This window comes from Akebia trifoliata, chromosome 8, assembly GCF_017979445.1.
Source record: "Akebia trifoliata isolate Shusen 1 chromosome 8, ASM1797944v1, whole genome shotgun sequence".
Classification (NCBI taxonomy): Eukaryota; Viridiplantae; Streptophyta; class Magnoliopsida; order Ranunculales; family Lardizabalaceae; genus Akebia; species Akebia trifoliata.
Genome location: NC_141382.1, coordinates 43,726,952 through 43,745,973, shown reverse-complemented (window position 1 = coordinate 43,745,973; position 19,022 = coordinate 43,726,952). Strand labels below are relative to the sequence as shown.

At 31.9% G+C, this 19,022-nt stretch overlaps 1 protein-coding gene across 1 annotated transcript; it reads left to right on the top strand.

Annotated features, from left to right (window-relative positions):
• Window positions 1-10,204: 10,204 nt before the first annotated feature.
• LOC147397010 (protein LNK4) lies at window positions 10,205-14,721 on the top strand. The gene is made up of 7 exons (XM_086452382.1): window positions 10,205-10,350; window positions 11,092-11,164; window positions 11,394-11,640; window positions 11,763-12,003; window positions 13,074-13,199; window positions 13,295-13,389; window positions 14,214-14,721. The coding sequence occupies exons 2-7, from the start codon at window positions 11,143-11,145 to the stop codon at window positions 14,320-14,322; spliced, it is 840 nt and encodes a 279-aa protein (XP_086308508.1). The 5' UTR covers window positions 10,205-10,350; window positions 11,092-11,142; the 3' UTR covers window positions 14,323-14,721.
• Window positions 14,722-19,022: the final 4,301 nt, after the last annotated feature.

Here is a 19,022-nt window from a genome sequence, read left to right as displayed (position 1 = left end):
TTTTATGGATAAAATCAGTAAGTACTTTTATTTCTTTTGGAGCATAATTTGTTAATTTATAATGTTAAAAATAGTAACTAATACTTATAAAGGCATTCTGGTTATTTTAACATAATCCATAATAGTTCCCAAACACAAAACTCTATCAAAAATACTTCTAACCGTACTTCTCATAATCTGCATTCAAATACACAATAGTTATCCACTTACTCCAAACAGTACTTTAAAAAGTACTTCTGGGGATACTTATGTTTTAAGTACTTCTGGCTCCTATATCCACACGGACCCTTAGTCTTTGCTCTAATAATTCGAATTGGGCCTAGATGGATAGGTTATTTGTGGTCCAAACTTTGGACTGATATTCATAAAACCCAAAAATTAAATGTTTTGCCCAATAGGGAAATTCAATATACCTCTAAGGGTATGTTTGATTGCATAGAAAATTATGAGTAAATTGAAATTTCATGGAAAATGATAATTTTTCAGTGTTTGACGCGTTAAAAACTTTAAATTTGCACGGATAATGATTTGCCAACACCCCCAATTTTCTTTTATTAATGGCAAATCATTTTCTTACCCCCTCCCCTTGAAAAACGATTTGTTAGCACACGGCAAATCAAACAAAAATTAATATTTATTTTATAAATAAAGTTAAAAAAAATTCAAAATGCACACCAAAAAAATTAGATAAAAAAAAATCATAATTTTTTGTAAATTTCTAGTTGAATAATTATTTATAAATTTCTAATTTATAAATAAAGTTAGAGAACTGCTATTGGCACCCCAAAATTTATTGATTACATCCCAAATAAAATAAAATTAAAAAGTTGGGGTGCCAAAATAAACTATCTCATTATTTGCTAGATTTGATCTATTTTTTTTATATTTATGATTATATGATTATATGAACCTAATCATAATCGTAAACAACTACTAAAATTATTTGAACGAGTATTATAATGTTGAGATTATAATTTGAGCCTAACCTTTGTAATGTTTGAAGAATGTGTTTTAATCTTTAATTGGGGTGTGATAAATAATTTAAGAAATTGGGGTGGAATAATTAAAATGTAAGGTGCCAATAGTAGCTCTCTAAAAGTTTGGGATACCAATAGTAGTTCTCTAATAATTTAAGAAATTGGGGTGTAATAATTCAAATATTTCCCAAAAAAAAAAAGATTTTATCGTTATTTTTATATTATTATCACAAAGGTCAATTTTAAATAATCATTTTTTCTGATTTTTTATGCAATTCAAACAATAATAAATAATTTCCCACGAAATTTTCCATGTTGTGTCCAAACAGTAGAAAAAAATTTGCCTTGTAAATAATTTGTCAACTAATATTTTCTCCACAATCAACCTTGCATTTTGCTTGGGATTTTTAACATTAGAGTCCCTAATATTTCAAAAGAGCTCATTTAAAGACAACAACAATTTTTAGAAATAGCAATTTAGGTTTGGTGGATTCATGCCAAATAGGCCGCAAGTAGGATTTGATTTCACAAAGGATTTTTCACAATCTTATCGTAGTGCATCATATCTAATACTTTATTGAGAAACGAGCACATATTATTCCAAAATTACTCGTCCATACATGTCTTTAAAATATCAAAAAGGACATACCCATATTGGTATTTATTTGTTTTTACCAAAATGGATAATCACTCTAGGGTTATTTTATTGAAGGAAAATTCTAAAATGATTGCGCATAATACTACGTTAGACATGAGCTGACGTGGAGGTGTGCACAAAACTGTATATGCTTTCCTTGAGATACGAGTGCAAAGCATCTACAGTTCTTTGGACACCTTCACGTCAGTTCAATGTCCAATGCAGTGTCATGTGCAGTCACTCTAGGACGACTATTTATTGAATTTAACTTTATACTCTTGTTTAGTATTCCTTCCATACAAATTTACTTTTGTTCCCAAAAAGGGTGAGGGTATTGTGGAGGGTCAAATTAGTATGTACCACATGTCACCTTGAGATTTTGGTGAGGTCGGTGGTGGTAGAAGTGCCTACCGAGCTCAAAGGTCCGGGGAGAATGGCTTAGAGCTTAATGAGATATGGGATAGGGTTAGAAGGAATAAGGTAGGGGAAATTCTCTCGAACGGTGTGCCATCACAGATCACGTCAAATCCTTGGAGGAGCGATGCTAAAGAAAAATGATCCGAAAAGAGATAAAATTTAATTTTTAAAATAGGAAAATCTTAATTAAGTAAGTTTTCCTAATTAAGATAAGGATAATCAAAGGTACACAATTTTTTTTTATACATTGAAACTCTGTTAAAATTGTTGTGTAGACTGACTTGGGCTTCAAAGGTTCTATGGTGTAGGTTGCAGATCTCGAGGTAGTGCAAAAAAAATTGCATCTACATGTATAAAAATAAAATCATGAAGACCCTAGAATGGATACTCTTTCTTGGGATTCCTAAGGAAGATATGAATCTCGAGGACCATTAATGGCTTGGTTCTTGTGTGTTTATGCTCTCATGTCAACCCAAACGTTTGATAGAGGGACTCGAATGTATTTCGAGGTTAGAACAGCCCAAGCTTAGACATATGGCCCAATAGCCCAGTAAGTTTGAAACATTGCAAACCAACTCTAAGGTCGTAGGCTCAAGTCCATTTTACCCATTTTTTTTACAAAAGGAAGGTTTAGAAAAGCCCATTATAAGGGCCTCAGTACGGCCCGAACTTGAGTCTTTGGCCATGGTAACTAAGATCTGTTAATTTGGGAAAAACTTGGGATATTAAAATAATAATAAAAATCTGAAAAAAATTTAGACTTCGAGAGGCATTAGCAAAGAGAAACGGATCATTGGTAAGCATATAACTTTGGATTATAAAAAACATCATAAATTGGGATAAAATGTCCATATATATTTGACTGGGATCAATCTGAAATTGATCCAATAAGAGTGAGATCTAACTCAATCCAACAACTTATTCAATCAAGCTTTAATTGAATTGGTTCCTCGTCAAAACTCAATGGTTGGATTAATTTTGAATTGGATGTAAATCAATTCAATAAGAAATATATTATGATCTATAATTAATTCAATAAGATATTGGATTGGATTCTAATATAAATGGGTGGAAAATTCAGAGCATTTGTTAAACTTTGTGGGCTCAAAATAAAGATTCTAACCAATATTTTAGAAATTGGATTGAATTTTTTGTTTTGAAAAGTGTAAAATTTTATAAATGATAGAAAAAAGAGACTGAGATAGCCCACCATACAAGCAAAGAAAAGGAAAATAAATTCGAAGAAATAAGAAAAACAATCCAAGGCTTATAATACAAGCTAAAGAGATTAAAAATCACAAAGAGAATCCCATCTAAAAGTAAAATCCTGAAAGGAAGTTCGTGCAAAATCAATGTGTGGTTTGCTACAAAAGTAAAGAAGATCCAAAATATCAAAATATTCGACTAATTTTCAAATTAGTTGAATAAAAATTAGTCGAATCTCCTTTGGACCTAATCCAATTTTGTCAAGCTAACATAAATAAATTAAAAATATTTTAACCTATATTAATTTTTTTTAAAGGAAAATTACTTGGAGGACCCTAACAGAGAAACTTCTTTCTGACTAATCCCTAAGTTTTAAGGCTTCTCTTAATAGTTCATTTAGTGAAGTTTTTCTTTCTAATCAGTCCCTGAATCTCTCTTCTCAAGTTTCTCATAATTGAATCTCCAAATGTGTCCTAGTTGTTCGAACTCAACATTTTCATTAAAAAAAATGGATTTTTGGCATTTTAATCTAATTTTGGACACTCCATTCCAACGTAAAAGATTTGAGAAGAAAAAAGAGGCCAATTTTCAAGCATTTTTTAAGACTTATGTAAAATATTAGGATTTTTTAAAATCAGTGGTTCACTAATTGAACCAATTTTATTACTAATTTGGTTGAATATGATCTAAGTATCGGTTCAACCCTGTTTTTAAAACAAGGATCCCAACACTAAATCAGATTAATGGGATGGTCTGGTAAGCCCAAATTGAGTCACATGTCAAAGCGGGTGATTCTTTGCTTAAAGCCCAACACCATTTTGACATGTGGTGTTGATGACTTAAGCAATAATAAGAGAACTTTTCTCCTAAAAAAATGAAAATTTCTAGTTAGATCACTTTGTTGCATTTAAAAAGAAGATCCATTACCACATTGTTGTGGAGGATGAAGTTACATGATTTATTTTTATTTTTTTAAAATAAATTATTTTTTACCATTGAATTTTAAATTTGAGTGCTTAGTAGTCGTTCATTTTAAACACCTTTAATCAAACTCAGCAAACATTTTTTTTTTTTTATTTGTTAACCATGAGTTTTTTTTATTACTTACATCATCAAAATTCAATCGACTACCTTGACCTGACAAGTTCAACAACAATAGATCTACTCTCCTCGGGATGCACGGCTGCACTTCCCCATAAAAGTATCATGTATCCCAAGGAGTGAAAATATACAATTTTCAAACTTGTCACGTTAGCAGTGGATTGAATATGTCGGCTGAGTAGTCAGATTATCACGACTCAACCTTTTTTTATTACTTACATCATCAAAATTCAATCAACTATCTTGATGTGATAAGATCAACAACAATAGATCTTCAAGATGCACGACTGCACTTCTCCATAAAAATATGTATTTAAAGAGTATCATGTATCTCAAGGAGTGCAAATGTATAGTTTTCGAACTTGTCACATCAATAGTGGATTGAATGTGTCATGTGGGTAGTCAGATTATCACGACTAAACATTTTTTTATTACTTATGTCATCAAAATTCAATCGACAATCCTAACGTGATAAGTTCGGTACCAATAGATCTTTTCTCCTCGGGATGCAGGACTGCATTATAAAAATGTGTATTTGAAGGGTAACCATACATCCCGACAAGTGCAGATGTACGGTTTTCGAAATTGTTAGGTCAATTGACTATGTCACGTGAGTAGTGAGATTATCACGACTGAACTGTTTTTTATTACTTACGTCATCATTGTCACGTGTCAAACCCGTGTTGTGGCACTGTGACCAAATAATCACTCATGTAAAAGCTGTAAAGTTGACGTTGATCTCGTGCAATTTGCACCGCAAACTAAAAACCAAATTCTGCCACGTGGAACAATGAGAGGAGAGATTTAGATAGCAAAACCCTCCCACAACCACTACTTCAACTTGGGGAATTCTCAGCCACAAACAACAAGTCCACATGTTATAAAGTATTACTCAAAACCACAAAAAAGCTTTCTCTCTTTATCCTCTCAATTTCTTATTATTAAACTCTCAATTTCTTCTTATTAAAGCCCTCTCTCCAAACCATTGTAATGTTTGAAGAATTCTCTCCAAACTTTTGTATTGTTTGAAGAATGTATTTTAATCTTTAATTGGGGTGTGTTAAGTAATTTAAAAAATTAGAATGAAATAATTTAAATGTAAGATGCCAATAATAACTTTTTAAAATTTTAAGATGCAAATAGTAGTTCTCTAATATAATTCAAGAAATTGGAGTGTAATAATTTAAAAAAATTTAAAAAAAATGATTTTATCATTATTTTTATATAATTATTATAAAAGTCAATTTAAAATAATCATTTTTTCTGATTTTTATGAAATTCAAACAACAAAAATATTTTTTCATGCAAATTTTCATATTGTGTCCAAATAGTAAAAAAGGATTTGCCTGACAAATAATTTGCCAACTAATATTTTCTCTACAATATACCTTGCATTTTGCTTGGGATTTTTGACTTTAGAACCCTTAATATTTCATAAGAGCTTATTTAGAGACAACAACAATTTTTAGAAATATCAATTTAGGGTTGCTGGATTCATGCCGAATAGATTGTTAGAGGACTCAAAGATCTTAGGATTTGATTTCACAAAGGATTTTTCATGATCTTATGTGAAGATGAGCTGATAAATCAATATACACTTTATCGCGATGCATCATATCTAATACTTTATTGAGAAACGAGCATGTATGATTTCAAAATTACCCATCCATACATGTCTTTAAAATATTATCAACAAGGACATATATCCATATTGGTATTTATTTGTTTTTACCAAAATGGATAATCACACTAAGGTTATTTTATTGAAGGAAAATTCTAAAGTGATTGTGCACAAAACTAGGATAGACATGTGCTGACGTGGACTTGTGGAGGTGTGTACAACACTGTATATGCTTTTCTTCGAGATACCAGTGTAATGCATCTACGGTTCTATAGACACCTTCACGTCAGTTTAGTGTCTAATGCAGTGTCAAGTGCAATCACTCTAGGATGACTATTTATTGAATTTAACTTTATACCCTTGTTTTGAATTCCATACAAAGTAACATTTTTTTCCCAAAAGAGTAAGGGTATTGGGGATGGTCAAATTAGTATACCACGTTTCACCTTGAGATTTGGTGAGGTCAGTGGTAGAAGTGCCTACTGAGCTCAAAGGTTCAAGGAGAGTGCCTCAGAGCTTAATGAGATATGGGACAAGGTCAAAAGGAATTAGGTAGGGAAAATTCTTTCGAACAGTGTGCCATCAAAGATCACGTCAAATCCTCTATTTTCTAAGAATTTGAATGTGTATTTAGAAGGAATTCGTTAGAGGAAGGATACTAAAGAAAAATGATCTGAAAAAGAGATAAAATTTAATTTTTAAAAAACAAAAATCCTAATTAAGTAAGTTTGCCTAATTAAGCAGAGGATGGATTAAGAAATATTTAAAAAGGGCAATCCCATTCTCGATAAAAGGGGCAACCTCATGCCAATCAAAGATACACAATATTTTTATATATTTAAACTCTGTTAAAATTGTTGTGTAGAGTAACTTGGGCTTCAAAGGTTCTATGGTGTAGGTTACATATCTCAAAGTGGTGCAAAAAAAAAAAAAAATGCATCTACATGTATAAAAATAAAATCAGGAAGACCTTAGAATGGATACCCTTTCTTGAGATTCCTAAGGAAGATATGAATCTCAAGGACCAGTGATGGCTTGGATCTTTGTGTTTATGCTCTCATGTCAACTCAAACATTCGATGGAGGGACTCGAATGTAGTTCGAGGTTAGAAAAGCCCAGGCTTAGACCTATAGCCCAGTAGGTTTGAAACATTGCAAATCAACTCTAAGGTCATAGGCTCAAGTCCATTTTACCCATAAGAAATATATCATGATCTAGAATTAATTCAATAAGATATTAGATTGGATTCTTATATAAATGGGCGGCATATTACATTTTGTGGGCTCAAAATAAAGATTCTAACCAATATTTTAGAAATTAGATTGAATTTTCTATTTTGAGAAGTGTAAAATTTTATAAATGATCGAAAAAAAGAGATTGAGATAGCCCACCAAACAAGCAAAGAAAAGGAAAATAAAGTGGAAGAAAAAAAGAAAAACAATCCAAGACCTACAATACAAGCTAAAGAGATTAAAAATCACAAAGAGAATACCATCTGAAAATAAAATCCTGAAAGGAAGTTCGCGCGAAATCAACGTGTAGTTTGTTGCAAAAGTAAAGAAGACCCAAAATATCAAAAAATTGGACTAATTTTCAAATTAGTTGAATAAAAATTAGTCGAAACGCCTTTGGACCTAATCTAGTTTTGTCAAGCTAACATAAATAAATTAAAAATATTTTAACCTATATTAATTTTTTTTAAAGGAAAATTACTAGGAGGACCCTAGCGGAGGGACTTCTTTCTAATTAGTCCCTAAGTTTTAAGTCTTCTCTTAATAGTTCATTTAGTAAAGCTTTTCTTTTTAATCAGTCATTGAATCTCTCTTCTCATGTTTTTCATAATTGAATCGCCACTCAACATTTTCATCCAAAAAATAGATTTTTGGCATTCCAATAAAATTTTGGACACTCCATTCCAACGTAAAGGATTTGAGAAGAAAGAAGAGGCCAATTTTCAAGCATTTTTAAAGACTTATGTAGAAAATTGGGATTTTTTTTTTCAATTCCTTGCTTTCTTTTTGGACAAAAATCGATCAAAGATGGTTCTTTCTATTTTAAATCATCTAGATTGGTCGTTATGTCTAGTTTTTAGTCTATCTTTTCATGTATTTTAGTCGAAAAATCTCAAAAAATAACAACAACAACTAAAATGGGTGGGTTTTAGAGCGTCGAGTTTGACATTTTTTATTGTCGATTTTGACAATTTTAAAAATGATTGAGGTCAACAATAAAAAATGTCGACCATAACAATAAATAAAAAGCGGTGAGTTCGACAATAAATAAAAAGTGGTGAGTACAATAATAAAAATGTTGACTTCAACAATAAATAAAAAGTTGTGAGCTCAACAAAAACGAGGGACCATTAAGAAGGGGGAAAAAGTTTACTAAACGAACTGTCAAGCTACCGCCCAAAATTGAAGGACTATTTAGGAAGAAAATCCTATGTTAGGGTCCTCCAAGTAATTTTCCCTTTTTAAAATTACTTTAATCTATTTTTAATGAAAAGAAAACCGCGTAAAAATCAGTGGTTCACTAATTGAACCAATTTTATTACTAATTTGGTCTGATCTATTCTAACTATCGGTTCAACCCTACTTTTAAAACATAGGTCCCAACCCTAAATCGTGTTAATAGGATGGTCTAGTAAGTCCAAATTGATCCACATTTCAAAGTGAGTGATTATTTGCTCACAACCCAACACCGTTTCGACATGTGATGCTGATGACATAAGCAATAACAAGGGAATTTTTCTCTCCTACTCACTGTTAAAAAGCATTGAAATTTTCTAATTAGATCACTTTGTCGCATTTTAAAACAAGATCCAATACCATATTATCGTAGAGGATGAAGTTCTACAATTTTATTTTTTTTATTTTTAAATAACTTAAAAAACAAATTATTTTTCACCATTGAATTTGAATTTTGAATTTTAAATTCAAGTGCTCAATTGCCGTCCATTTTAAACACCTTTGATCAAACTCGAAAAACATTTTTTTTTACCACGAGTTTTTTCATGAAATCTAGAAAAGTCTGTGGTGTATGATAGTCTATGTGGATCCCACAATACTTTCTAAGATTTAAAATATAAAATTAAGATTTTTAGGCAGCGGATGTGTGGGTAGGAAAGAGAAAACTTTTTTGAATCTTGGTAATCTGACTATCCCACATGGCAAATTCAATCGACTATCCTGACGTGCAAGTTCGACAATAGTAGATTTGCTCTACTCGGGATGCACGACTGCACTTCCCATAAAATGTGTATCTAAAGGGTACCATGTATCCCAAGGAGTGCAAATGTACGATTTTCGAACTTGTCACATTAGTAGTGGATTGAGTATGTCACGTGAGTATTCAGATTATCATGGCTCAACCTTTTTTTTTATTACTTATGTCATCAAAATTCAATCGACTACCCTAACGTGATATCCCGAGGAGTGTTGATGTATGATTTTCAAACTTGTCACGTTAGTAGTGGATTGAATAGGTCACGTGAGTAGTCAGATTATCACGACTCAACCTTTTTTTATTACTTACGTCATCGAAATTCAATCGACTATCCTGATGTGACAAGTTCGACAACAATAGATCTGCTCTTCTCGAGATGCACGACTGCACTTCTCCATAAAAATGTGTATCTAAAGGGTATCATGTATCCCGAGGAGTGGGATGTACGATTTCGAACTTGTCACATCAATAGTGGATTGAATATGTCAGGTGAGTAGTTAGATTATCACGACTCAACCCTTTTTAATTACTTACATTATCAAAATTCAATCCACTATCTGACATGATAAGTTAGGTAAAATAGATATTCTCTCCTCGGGATGCACAGTTACACTTTCTCATAAAAATGTGTATCTATAGGGTACCATGTATCCCGAGAAGTGCAGATGTACCGTTTTCAAACTTGTTAGGTCAGTTGAGAATGTCACGTGAGTAGTCAGATTTTCACGACTGAACTATTTTTTATTACTTACGTCATCAATGTCACATTTCAAACCCGTGTTGTGGCTCTGTGACCAAATAATTAGTCATGTAAAAAGCTGTAAAGTTGACGTTGAGCTCGTTCAATTTGCACCACAAACTCAAAACCAAATTCTGCCACGTGGAACAATGAGAAGAGAGATTTAGATAGCAAAACCCTCCCACAACCACTACTTCAACTTAGGGAATTCTCAGCCACAAACAACAAGTCCACATCTTATAAAGTATTACTCAAAACCACCAGAGAGTTTTATCTCTTTATCCTCTCAAGTGTTTCTTATTAAAGCCCTCTCTTTTGGCTCTTCAACAAGTTTTACACATCTTCTTGTTTAGTTCTTCAACAAGTTCAACAAGTCTAACACATCTTCTTGTTAAAACTTCTATAAATCTTCAAGGGCCCATCAAAGGTGTGTTTCTCCACTCAAATCTCCAAAAATTTTAGTCAAACCTAAGATTCAAGATAGGGTTTTAATCACTAGTTGTTTTGATTCTCTATGCTTGTGATATATTGTTTTTATGTGATTCTATGTTCTATTAAACTGATTATTGTTGTTGGGTTGTTAGATCTTATTGGTAACACTGATGGGTTTTTACTAGAGTTAAAAAATCTTTGGTGATTAGGGAAATCTGTTATGGAGTGGGATCTTACTGGTAACAGTGATGGGTTATTGCTAGAATTCAATTAACTTAGGTGATTAGAGCAATTTTGGTTGGAGATGGATTGTTGAATCTTACTAAATTCAAGCATCTTGAATGATTTAGGGCAATTTGTCCCATGTTTAGGTATTGGGTTTCCTCGATTTTGACCGATTCTCCAGTTTTTTCTTATGCTGCAAAAAATGTTTCTTGTTTATGCTAATTTGAAAATTGAAAGACTGTAATTATAGAATTAGATCAAATTGTTAAGTTATGTTAATAAAAATAAAAATAAAAATAAAAATAGGAATTAATTGGATTTGTTTACACTTTCTTTGGTTTAATTCATTGATGATTAAATTGGAAAAGAAACATATATTTCTTTTATGGTTATTGATGATCAAAGTTGTATCTCTTTAATCAATGAGAGGTCTACTAAAAATGTTTAATTACTCATTATGATTGAGAGCCAACTTGTTGATTGATTTTGAAATCCAATTCGGTCTTTACAGGTCATTGAACTGGCTTATTTGGTTATTGATTCATAGTTTGAGTGTGCAAACATGCTAATGAATTCTTATAATGGTAAGGTTATACCAAAACCCAATGGGCTTATTAGTTTCTGTGGCCAAACTCACACTTACACCCAAAACGTCTTGTCCATCATTTGGGGGTTTTTCCTACCCAAAATCCGGGTTTTGTGGAAGAATGAAAAAATTAGCTGCTTGTATCGAATTATGAATCTCTATCTAGGTAAATTTCGAATAAATTCAGAACAATTTTTTGTAATAACATCTTCTTGATCATATTTCAGATCTCCACCAAATGGACTCATATTTCAATAGAGATGATCACGTTGTTCCACAAGCTGAAGAAACATCAGACCTATCTTCTTCACTAGACGATTGGTTCCAATGTGGAGAAGGGTTTAGTAATTTGAGCAAGTGTGGAGAATTCCCAAAATTTGATTATTGTGGCGGGAAATCAGAAGAAATTTCTCTACACAGGACAGGAAGTTTAGGTGGATGGTCAGATGACGACCAGATTGATAACATTTTCATGTACAAGCATAACTTATGGCTTCTTAATATACTTGGTTTAATGTCAGAACCCATTTTGTATCTTTATATATATATGGCCTTCTTATGTTAAATATTTTCTCCTTTGTGTTCCCTATGTGCAGGAGTTCATTTCATGAAGAAGTATTATCTGGCATGTCTTATGATTCTGAGTCCAACTTCGACAATCTCTTGACAGATATGATTAATGATTCCCAAAGTATTTCGAGGGACGAATCTGATATACATAGCTCAAAGTATTTAAAAATGTCTGCTCTTCCTCTATCAACGAACTTGAATGAATTCGATGATTCTCCACATTTCATGTCCAATACAGAGCAAAGACAATGTTCTCCGATAACAGAAGTGAGATTTTCCGTTATTGGACTAAATGATAAGCACTAGGTTTTACTTGGCATGACTTTTATCATTTTTTTGTAAAAGCATTTGTCACTGACATTAGCAGTCCCTTATTTAGTTTAGTGAGAAACTCGAATATAGACTTTACGTTAACTTTGACTTCACCATACGTAAATTAAAATGTTCAAGGTTTGTGATGGGTTTATCACAGATCTGTTCGAAGCTTTGCAAGATATCTAGCTCACAGAGGAGTTGAGTTGCTCTCACAGTTTTAGAATGCTATTCAGGTAAGTTTTAAGGTCTAAACTTCGAATGGAAATGCAGATAATTTTTTCTTTTTTAGTTAGAACTTTTCAGGATAAATTTTTTTCCCCGTCTAGGTCTAATTAAATTTTCCTTAAGGATGTCAGTATTAAAAATTGTCATCATTTTTCGTTATCCTCTGAAATATCTTTCTATAGAATGAATGTATTTAGGTAAGTTTTAAGGCTTAAACTTCACATAGATATTTAGTTAACTTCAATATTACGTGCAGTGTACATGTATTTACTGAATTCATGTTCCAAAATGTCTTCCAACCTTAGGTCCATCTCTTCTGGATAAATTCATTCATTTAGGATTTATCTATGAACAAACATAAATGTATGAACCTTAATCCATGAACCTAGGTGTATTAAATTGGGTCAAGAACAATGAACTTCTTTGGTTCATTGGCTCAAACCATACATCCCCTTTGGAAAGTAATTTAAAGTTTTAATAATTTTTTTTCTAAATTATTTTGTTTAAATCATAAGCAAAGAATAAAAAATAAAAAAAATTGTCTTAGTTTTTTTTTTATTTGATTGAAATCGCTTTTTTCTACAAATTGAACTCATGCCAGGTCTACACTGTGCTTCCTTGGTTATTAATGTTTTACACAATTCTCTTTTTTTTTTCTCTTGTATTTTTTTAATGAATATTCATGCATATATACCGTCCTTTTTCTTTATTTAACATACAATCGGTAACATTGATATCTAACCCCATAATTAAGGCTAATAAGGTTGACTAATTATGTCAATTTTTGTAATTTTCAGGCACCATTTCTAGAGGTCTTGATGCCAGGTGAACCCAATGCACCCCACAAAGAAGATGGGCACATGATTGAGCAAGTATGTTTGGAAGAAACCATGCTGCACGATCTTGATGTGGTGATGAAACAGGTGAATGAAGAGCAACTTCAAAAGTTCAAAGAAGCCCATTACTATGTAATTTAAGAATTATATCTGATTGTCTTTCTATTTTTTTGTCGGAACAGTGGACCCAAAAGACCCGAATTTGTTGTCGTGATGCCATGTATCGCCTGGCCAAGAGCTCAAAACAAAGGCGTTTACAAAGCCAAGATGAGCCGAGGTACGTCTCCACTCTTGACATTGCCTTGTATTTGCTAATAATGCATATATACCTGAGGAGCACGACTTCCCTACTTTTCCAAATTCTGGGAATCTTGATCCATCCAGATCGTTGGGAAGACGTCCTCAAGTTGACGACACTTCTCATTAGATTATTTCAATCATATTTTACTTAATTCAGCATTTCTTATATCATTCTCATGTTTGAATCCATCTCCTGTTGTGGCCTTCACATTGAGTGAGGGCACTTAATTATTATGTCATGATGTTCCCACAACAGTTAAAACTCATACCATTGATTCACTTGTGCTGTTCACATGGTAGGTACTAGGTACAGACATGTGAGGAACCACCACTTGGTGAGTCCATAGGTAGAGGGTTTTTTTTTGGTTGACAATTGAACAGATTTAAGGATCCTAACAATTAGATCTATAAATTCAGAAATTGTTAAGATCCCTGACTTGTTGCATGGATATGGGCACCAGCGTTGGAGTCCTCCAACACTGGTGCAGTGTGTTGGTTTCGACAAATATAGTGCAATAAGGAAAAAAAATTGTCATAGAAGAGTCCGTGGAGTGTCAGAATCCGACATGTGTTCAAATAGGGTTCTTCATCCCTTGAGAACCATTGGGTTGGTCAAGTTTCTCATTTAAGAAGGTTTTTGTATTTCAACAGTTTGGTTAGTAGCCAACGAAGTCCGTTTCAAGTTTGAACCATCATATTTGTGTTAATTTACCCTTTTATTTATGTTCAACACAATTATTTCCTCTTGTAACAAAATAAATTAGTTATTCACTTTTAACAAAACATGAAATTCATTATCAGGCTCAGAAAATCGACATTTATGGAATCAGAGATGAGGACCTTTGACAGTACCATTGCACATCTGTTGTTCAACAATTTGAATTGCGATACTCCAATCTTTCCTATGTAGTAGTATGGGCAAAGAACCTTACGCGAGTACGTGGTTACAAGTTCAAGACCTGATCATTGGGGAAGTGTATTGGAATATAAATTAGAAGTCAGAAGCCCATCCAAATATGAAATGGATTGCTCTCCGATTTCTGTTCCAGTTATATAGTTAACTATCAAATTTTGTATCATCGAACCTGCCAAGTTCCTTGATTAGTACAAGATCGGAAGTATATGTGTAGGTGAGCACTCTGTAGTAGTCTGAACAGTACTTTTACTTTATTGTACATGGTAAGTGAATCGTGTTTAGTTTTGGAAGTTTGTAAATCGCCCCTATAGGGATATGATAAGGAGGCGTTCATGTTTGATGTTTTTTATGTAAATTATTTTAATGTTTTTAGTAGATTAAATGTTTCTTTCATTACTACCTTTAGAACTGGAGTCATCATATATATGTATTTTTCCCCTATATCGACTCTTAATTCTAAAAATAAGTGGAATTGAAACCGCCAAGAACCACGAAGAATCAAAATGAGAGAAAAACACCTCAAGTAATGGCAGAATTCCATTTTGAAACTGTCAAGAATCACAAAGAACTTCATCTTCTTTGCATCAAGTAATTTTATTTCCACCATAAAATATGAGAATTCTTTTCTATGAACATAATGCACAATCTACAAAGCATCAATAACATATGTTCCATTAATGATATCAGTTATTATTTTTTAAGGAGTTAAATTCCATCTCCTTTATAAATAACAAACTTTAAGAAGAGAAGAAACACTTTAAATTCAGTTTATATAAATACTTAAAAAGTTTTATGTGATATTTATTAATAAAAAGGTAGGGAAGCTTGTGAGATAACGTTTGATAGAACCAAATGGTTATTGGTTCCCATCGGTTTGATCCTTTTTAGATATAGATAAAAGGATTCTCGAATTGGGGTTTTTGATTTTAATTCTGGTTAATTTGGTTTCAATCTCGATTAAATGGGTGTCCATTGACATACCTAGTAGGAGAATTGTGTCGAAATTTCTTTTTTCAGCTCGGCAAGTGAGATTAATTAGTAGTTAATAAATAGTAGACATTGGCCGATTTTGAATCCGGCTTGTGGTATCACCACTCACATACTTCAACCAACTAGCAAATTGTAACCATTCACGTCCACAGTCATTTGATTCAATTAATATAGTTAATTTCAGCTGTGACCTTAAGATTTAAAATTTAAGGTGCATAAATAAGGTTGCTTCTATCATACATGCTAGAATCAATTTGCATGGACTGCCTTTTTGTTCATGTTTTTGGGTAATTTAAATTTTAGCTAGCAAGAAATAACTAAAAGAAAAGAGGGGTGGGGGGGAGGAGGTTATAACATAGAGAGATGTTTTAGGTAAATGAAGACTCACTTTTTTTTTTTTTTTTTTGAAATTTTAATGCAAAAAAAAAAAAAACATAATAATAATAAATAAAACTTTTTTGGTTATCTTTACTAGTATAATGAGAGAAGGGTGAGTATCTATTAAGAAAATAAGATTAGTTTTTTTTTTTAATTACAAAAACCCTCTTATATTACATTAAATGACATAAAATGTTATAAAACTAGATTATATGTATTTAATTTTTTTTCAAATAATCTCTTAAGTCTTTATTATAATAATGAGAGAAGGATGAGTTGTTGATGCAAATTCACATTAACTAATTTTTAAATTACAAAAATATCCTTAAATTACATTAATAGATATTTGAAAAATCTAACACAATCTCTTAAATCTTTCCTATTTCAATAAGAGAAGGGTGAATGTTGTTGACACAACTTTAGTTACATTATTTTTATTTTTTTAAATAACAATGCTAAAGTGATTGCGTAGGACAAGGCTTTCGACATTGAGCTAACATCGAGGTGTGTTCAAAACTATAGATGTTTCACTCCTATCTCAAGGAGACTATTTATGATTTTGAGCACACCTCTACGTCATCTCAGTGTTGAATGCAGTCTTGTAGGAAGTAGGGTTGGCGATAGATTGGTACTAGGTCAGTACCACTCCAATGCCGATCCGAATTTTTTAAACATATATCCAATTCGATCAGATTAATGAATATATGAACCGAATCCAAAACCGATTTGAATGCATGTCTTATTTTCAAATTATCAATGTTTAAATTTGTTTTAAAAAAATTCACTTTTCAACTACAAATATGGAGGGAAACCAAGAAGAATAAAACATGTTATCTATATATATTTATATAAAATTAAGTTAAAAAAATATATTAAATATATTCAGATCTGATTGGGGTACATCCAAATTTGATCCAAAATTATATCGGATCTAAGATTTCAAGCCGAACCCAAATTTTCATTTTTTTTATTGGATCGAACATCGGATATATTTCGGATCATTACAAGTCATAGTAGGAATTTACTTTAGCATTATTCTTTTTAAAAGAGTAATTTAGGAATACCATCACGCAAAATTGGCGATGTCAGGTTTATGGTTTTCCCCTTGCCAAAATGTATGATTAATTAGGTTTTTACTCTTTGACTAAAAGATAATTCATTCCTTTCTTAACTACAAATATTTTTAACTCTAGTATTAAGGTGAAAGCTCTCTATTTAAAATCATAATAGAGAAAACAAGTATTTTGAATATTAAAAATGAAGAGTCGATTTTGATAATGAAGTGTTTTACGTTATTCGCGTGAAGCTTTGAGCTTCTTGAGGCATCTTTCGTGAGCACGGCAAGAATATCTATTTTCCATTCATTAGGTCTCATCAATGTAACCCCACACGATATTATATGTTGATTGATTGAAACGTGTGAACGATGATCAAAATTAGTAGTCTAGAAAGATGCTTTTAAAAGTATAATCATATTTAAACTAAATTTAACAATATCTTTTTTAAAACTAAACATATTTCATTAACATTTTTTTAATAGAAAAATGGATTTATATTTGACAAACTTGCTAATTAATAAGAGTGGACAAAGATGCAAAGCTTTTGAATAAAAAAAATACCATCAAATGTTCGACTCGTAAGGGTTTATACACAAAATATTAGAAATCATAATTGATGGGATTGGATAACCACTATCAGATCTAAGATCACCGTGAGTTTGCTAAAATCAATCGCTTCCAAAAGTAATTCTTTGATGAAGAGTCACCTATAGCCAAGTACTTGTTGATAAAGAAGTTAACCATTAAAATCCACTTTACTTTTCCATCTACTTCACTTTAATGGGCCTCGATTGGGCCACGATCGATTTTTTGGCTAGATCAAAACCTATCAAATTTTAACCCACCCCAAAATATGGCATCAATCATTCGCAATTACTTGTATCATGCCTTAAAATTGAAAATGGTCTTTGCGGACCACAATGAACTCGATCATAAAATACTCGGAGGCTTTTTTTAGTTAAGGGGGCTTTGGGCAATATCAAACCCAAAAATGATGAAGTTTTTTTTTTTTTTTTTTTTTTTTTAATTTTTTTTCTTTTAACAAATGGAGTAATAGCAAATGGAATGAAGCACATAGACTTGGGAAATTAGTAGGATAGGTATTTAGTGTACCTCAAGCATAATCACAAACCAACTTTGGTTGTATGGAGATACGCAAAAAAAATATCCAAACCACTTGGGTGTGGGGATTATAAACTCAAGAAGGAAGATGTTTTCATCCTTCGATCTAGGTCAATCGAGAAACATGATCGACAATTCAAGAATGTTTGGGGTAAAGATGAACTTAGGCAATCTTGGCAATTGCAAATCTTGACTGATTTGAATGTTGAAAAAAATCTAAACTCAGATGTATTTGAAGTTGAACTTATTGTCGAGACGATCAAGATGAGGCAAGAATTTGATGTTCAATGATGGTAATTGCTCATCTTTGTTGTATATTTGATGTTAAACCTCAATTGTTGTTTGAGTTCGTAAAAGTCCAAAAATGAGTGTGTCCCATTTCTTTCTTGTCCAACTGTTCTAATCCCTACTACAAGATGAAGAGTTATGGGAAGGTTGAAGACCACAAATTTTTAGAAGGGAAAAATCCTAGATTTTCGACAAGAAGTTAAAATAATTTATGGGAAAAAGTCAAAGATATCTTATTAGATAAGTTTATTCTAAGAAGAAAAAAAAAAAAACCTTGGTTTGTTGACAAAAGAGTGCCTAAGATAAGGGTATTTCGGGATAGTTTTGAAAAGATAACATAACTCGCTAAATATAAACAGTTTGTACACAATTGATGTGGCAAGTGCATAGAACCGTAGATCTTTTTATTTGTGTATCCTGAAGAAAAAGATCTATGGTTTAGTGCACTTGTCACGTCAAACACGTACAAATTGAGTAAGTTTTTTTTTTGAATCAGATTATCATGACTCTTTTGAAAATGGTTCAAGATTAAGATGACTCGGACAAATCATCTCGATGTCATTCGTTACTGATATCAGACATAAAAAATCGAAATACGTGTGTTTCCTCTTCTTATTATTTTCTTTTCATTTCTCGTAAACAAATCTCGCAAAACTATATCATTCAATATAATGAGGTTATACATGCTCGATATCATCCATGAACGATGAGACAGAAAATTTGAGATTTGATTCATGCATTTACTATTTTATGTGATTCTTTCATGAAAGTTAGGGTTGAGGGATTTTTTCATCAAATTTGAAAACTGGGTTATTCTCTAATTTCACAAAAATCCGGATATATATAAATAAAGAGAGT

Excerpts from the sequence above, each read along its gene's own strand:
- LOC147397010 (XM_086452382.1), top strand. The coding sequence starts at position 11,143 with ATGCTAATGAATTCTTATAATG. Across the intron at positions 11,641-11,762 it reads CAGATTGATAACATTTTCAT|GAGTTCATTTCATGAAGAAG; the intron begins GTACAAGCATAA and ends CCCTATGTGCAG. Across the intron at positions 12,004-13,073 it reads AATGTTCTCCGATAACAGAA|GCACCATTTCTAGAGGTCTT; the intron begins GTGAGATTTTCC and ends TGTAATTTTCAG.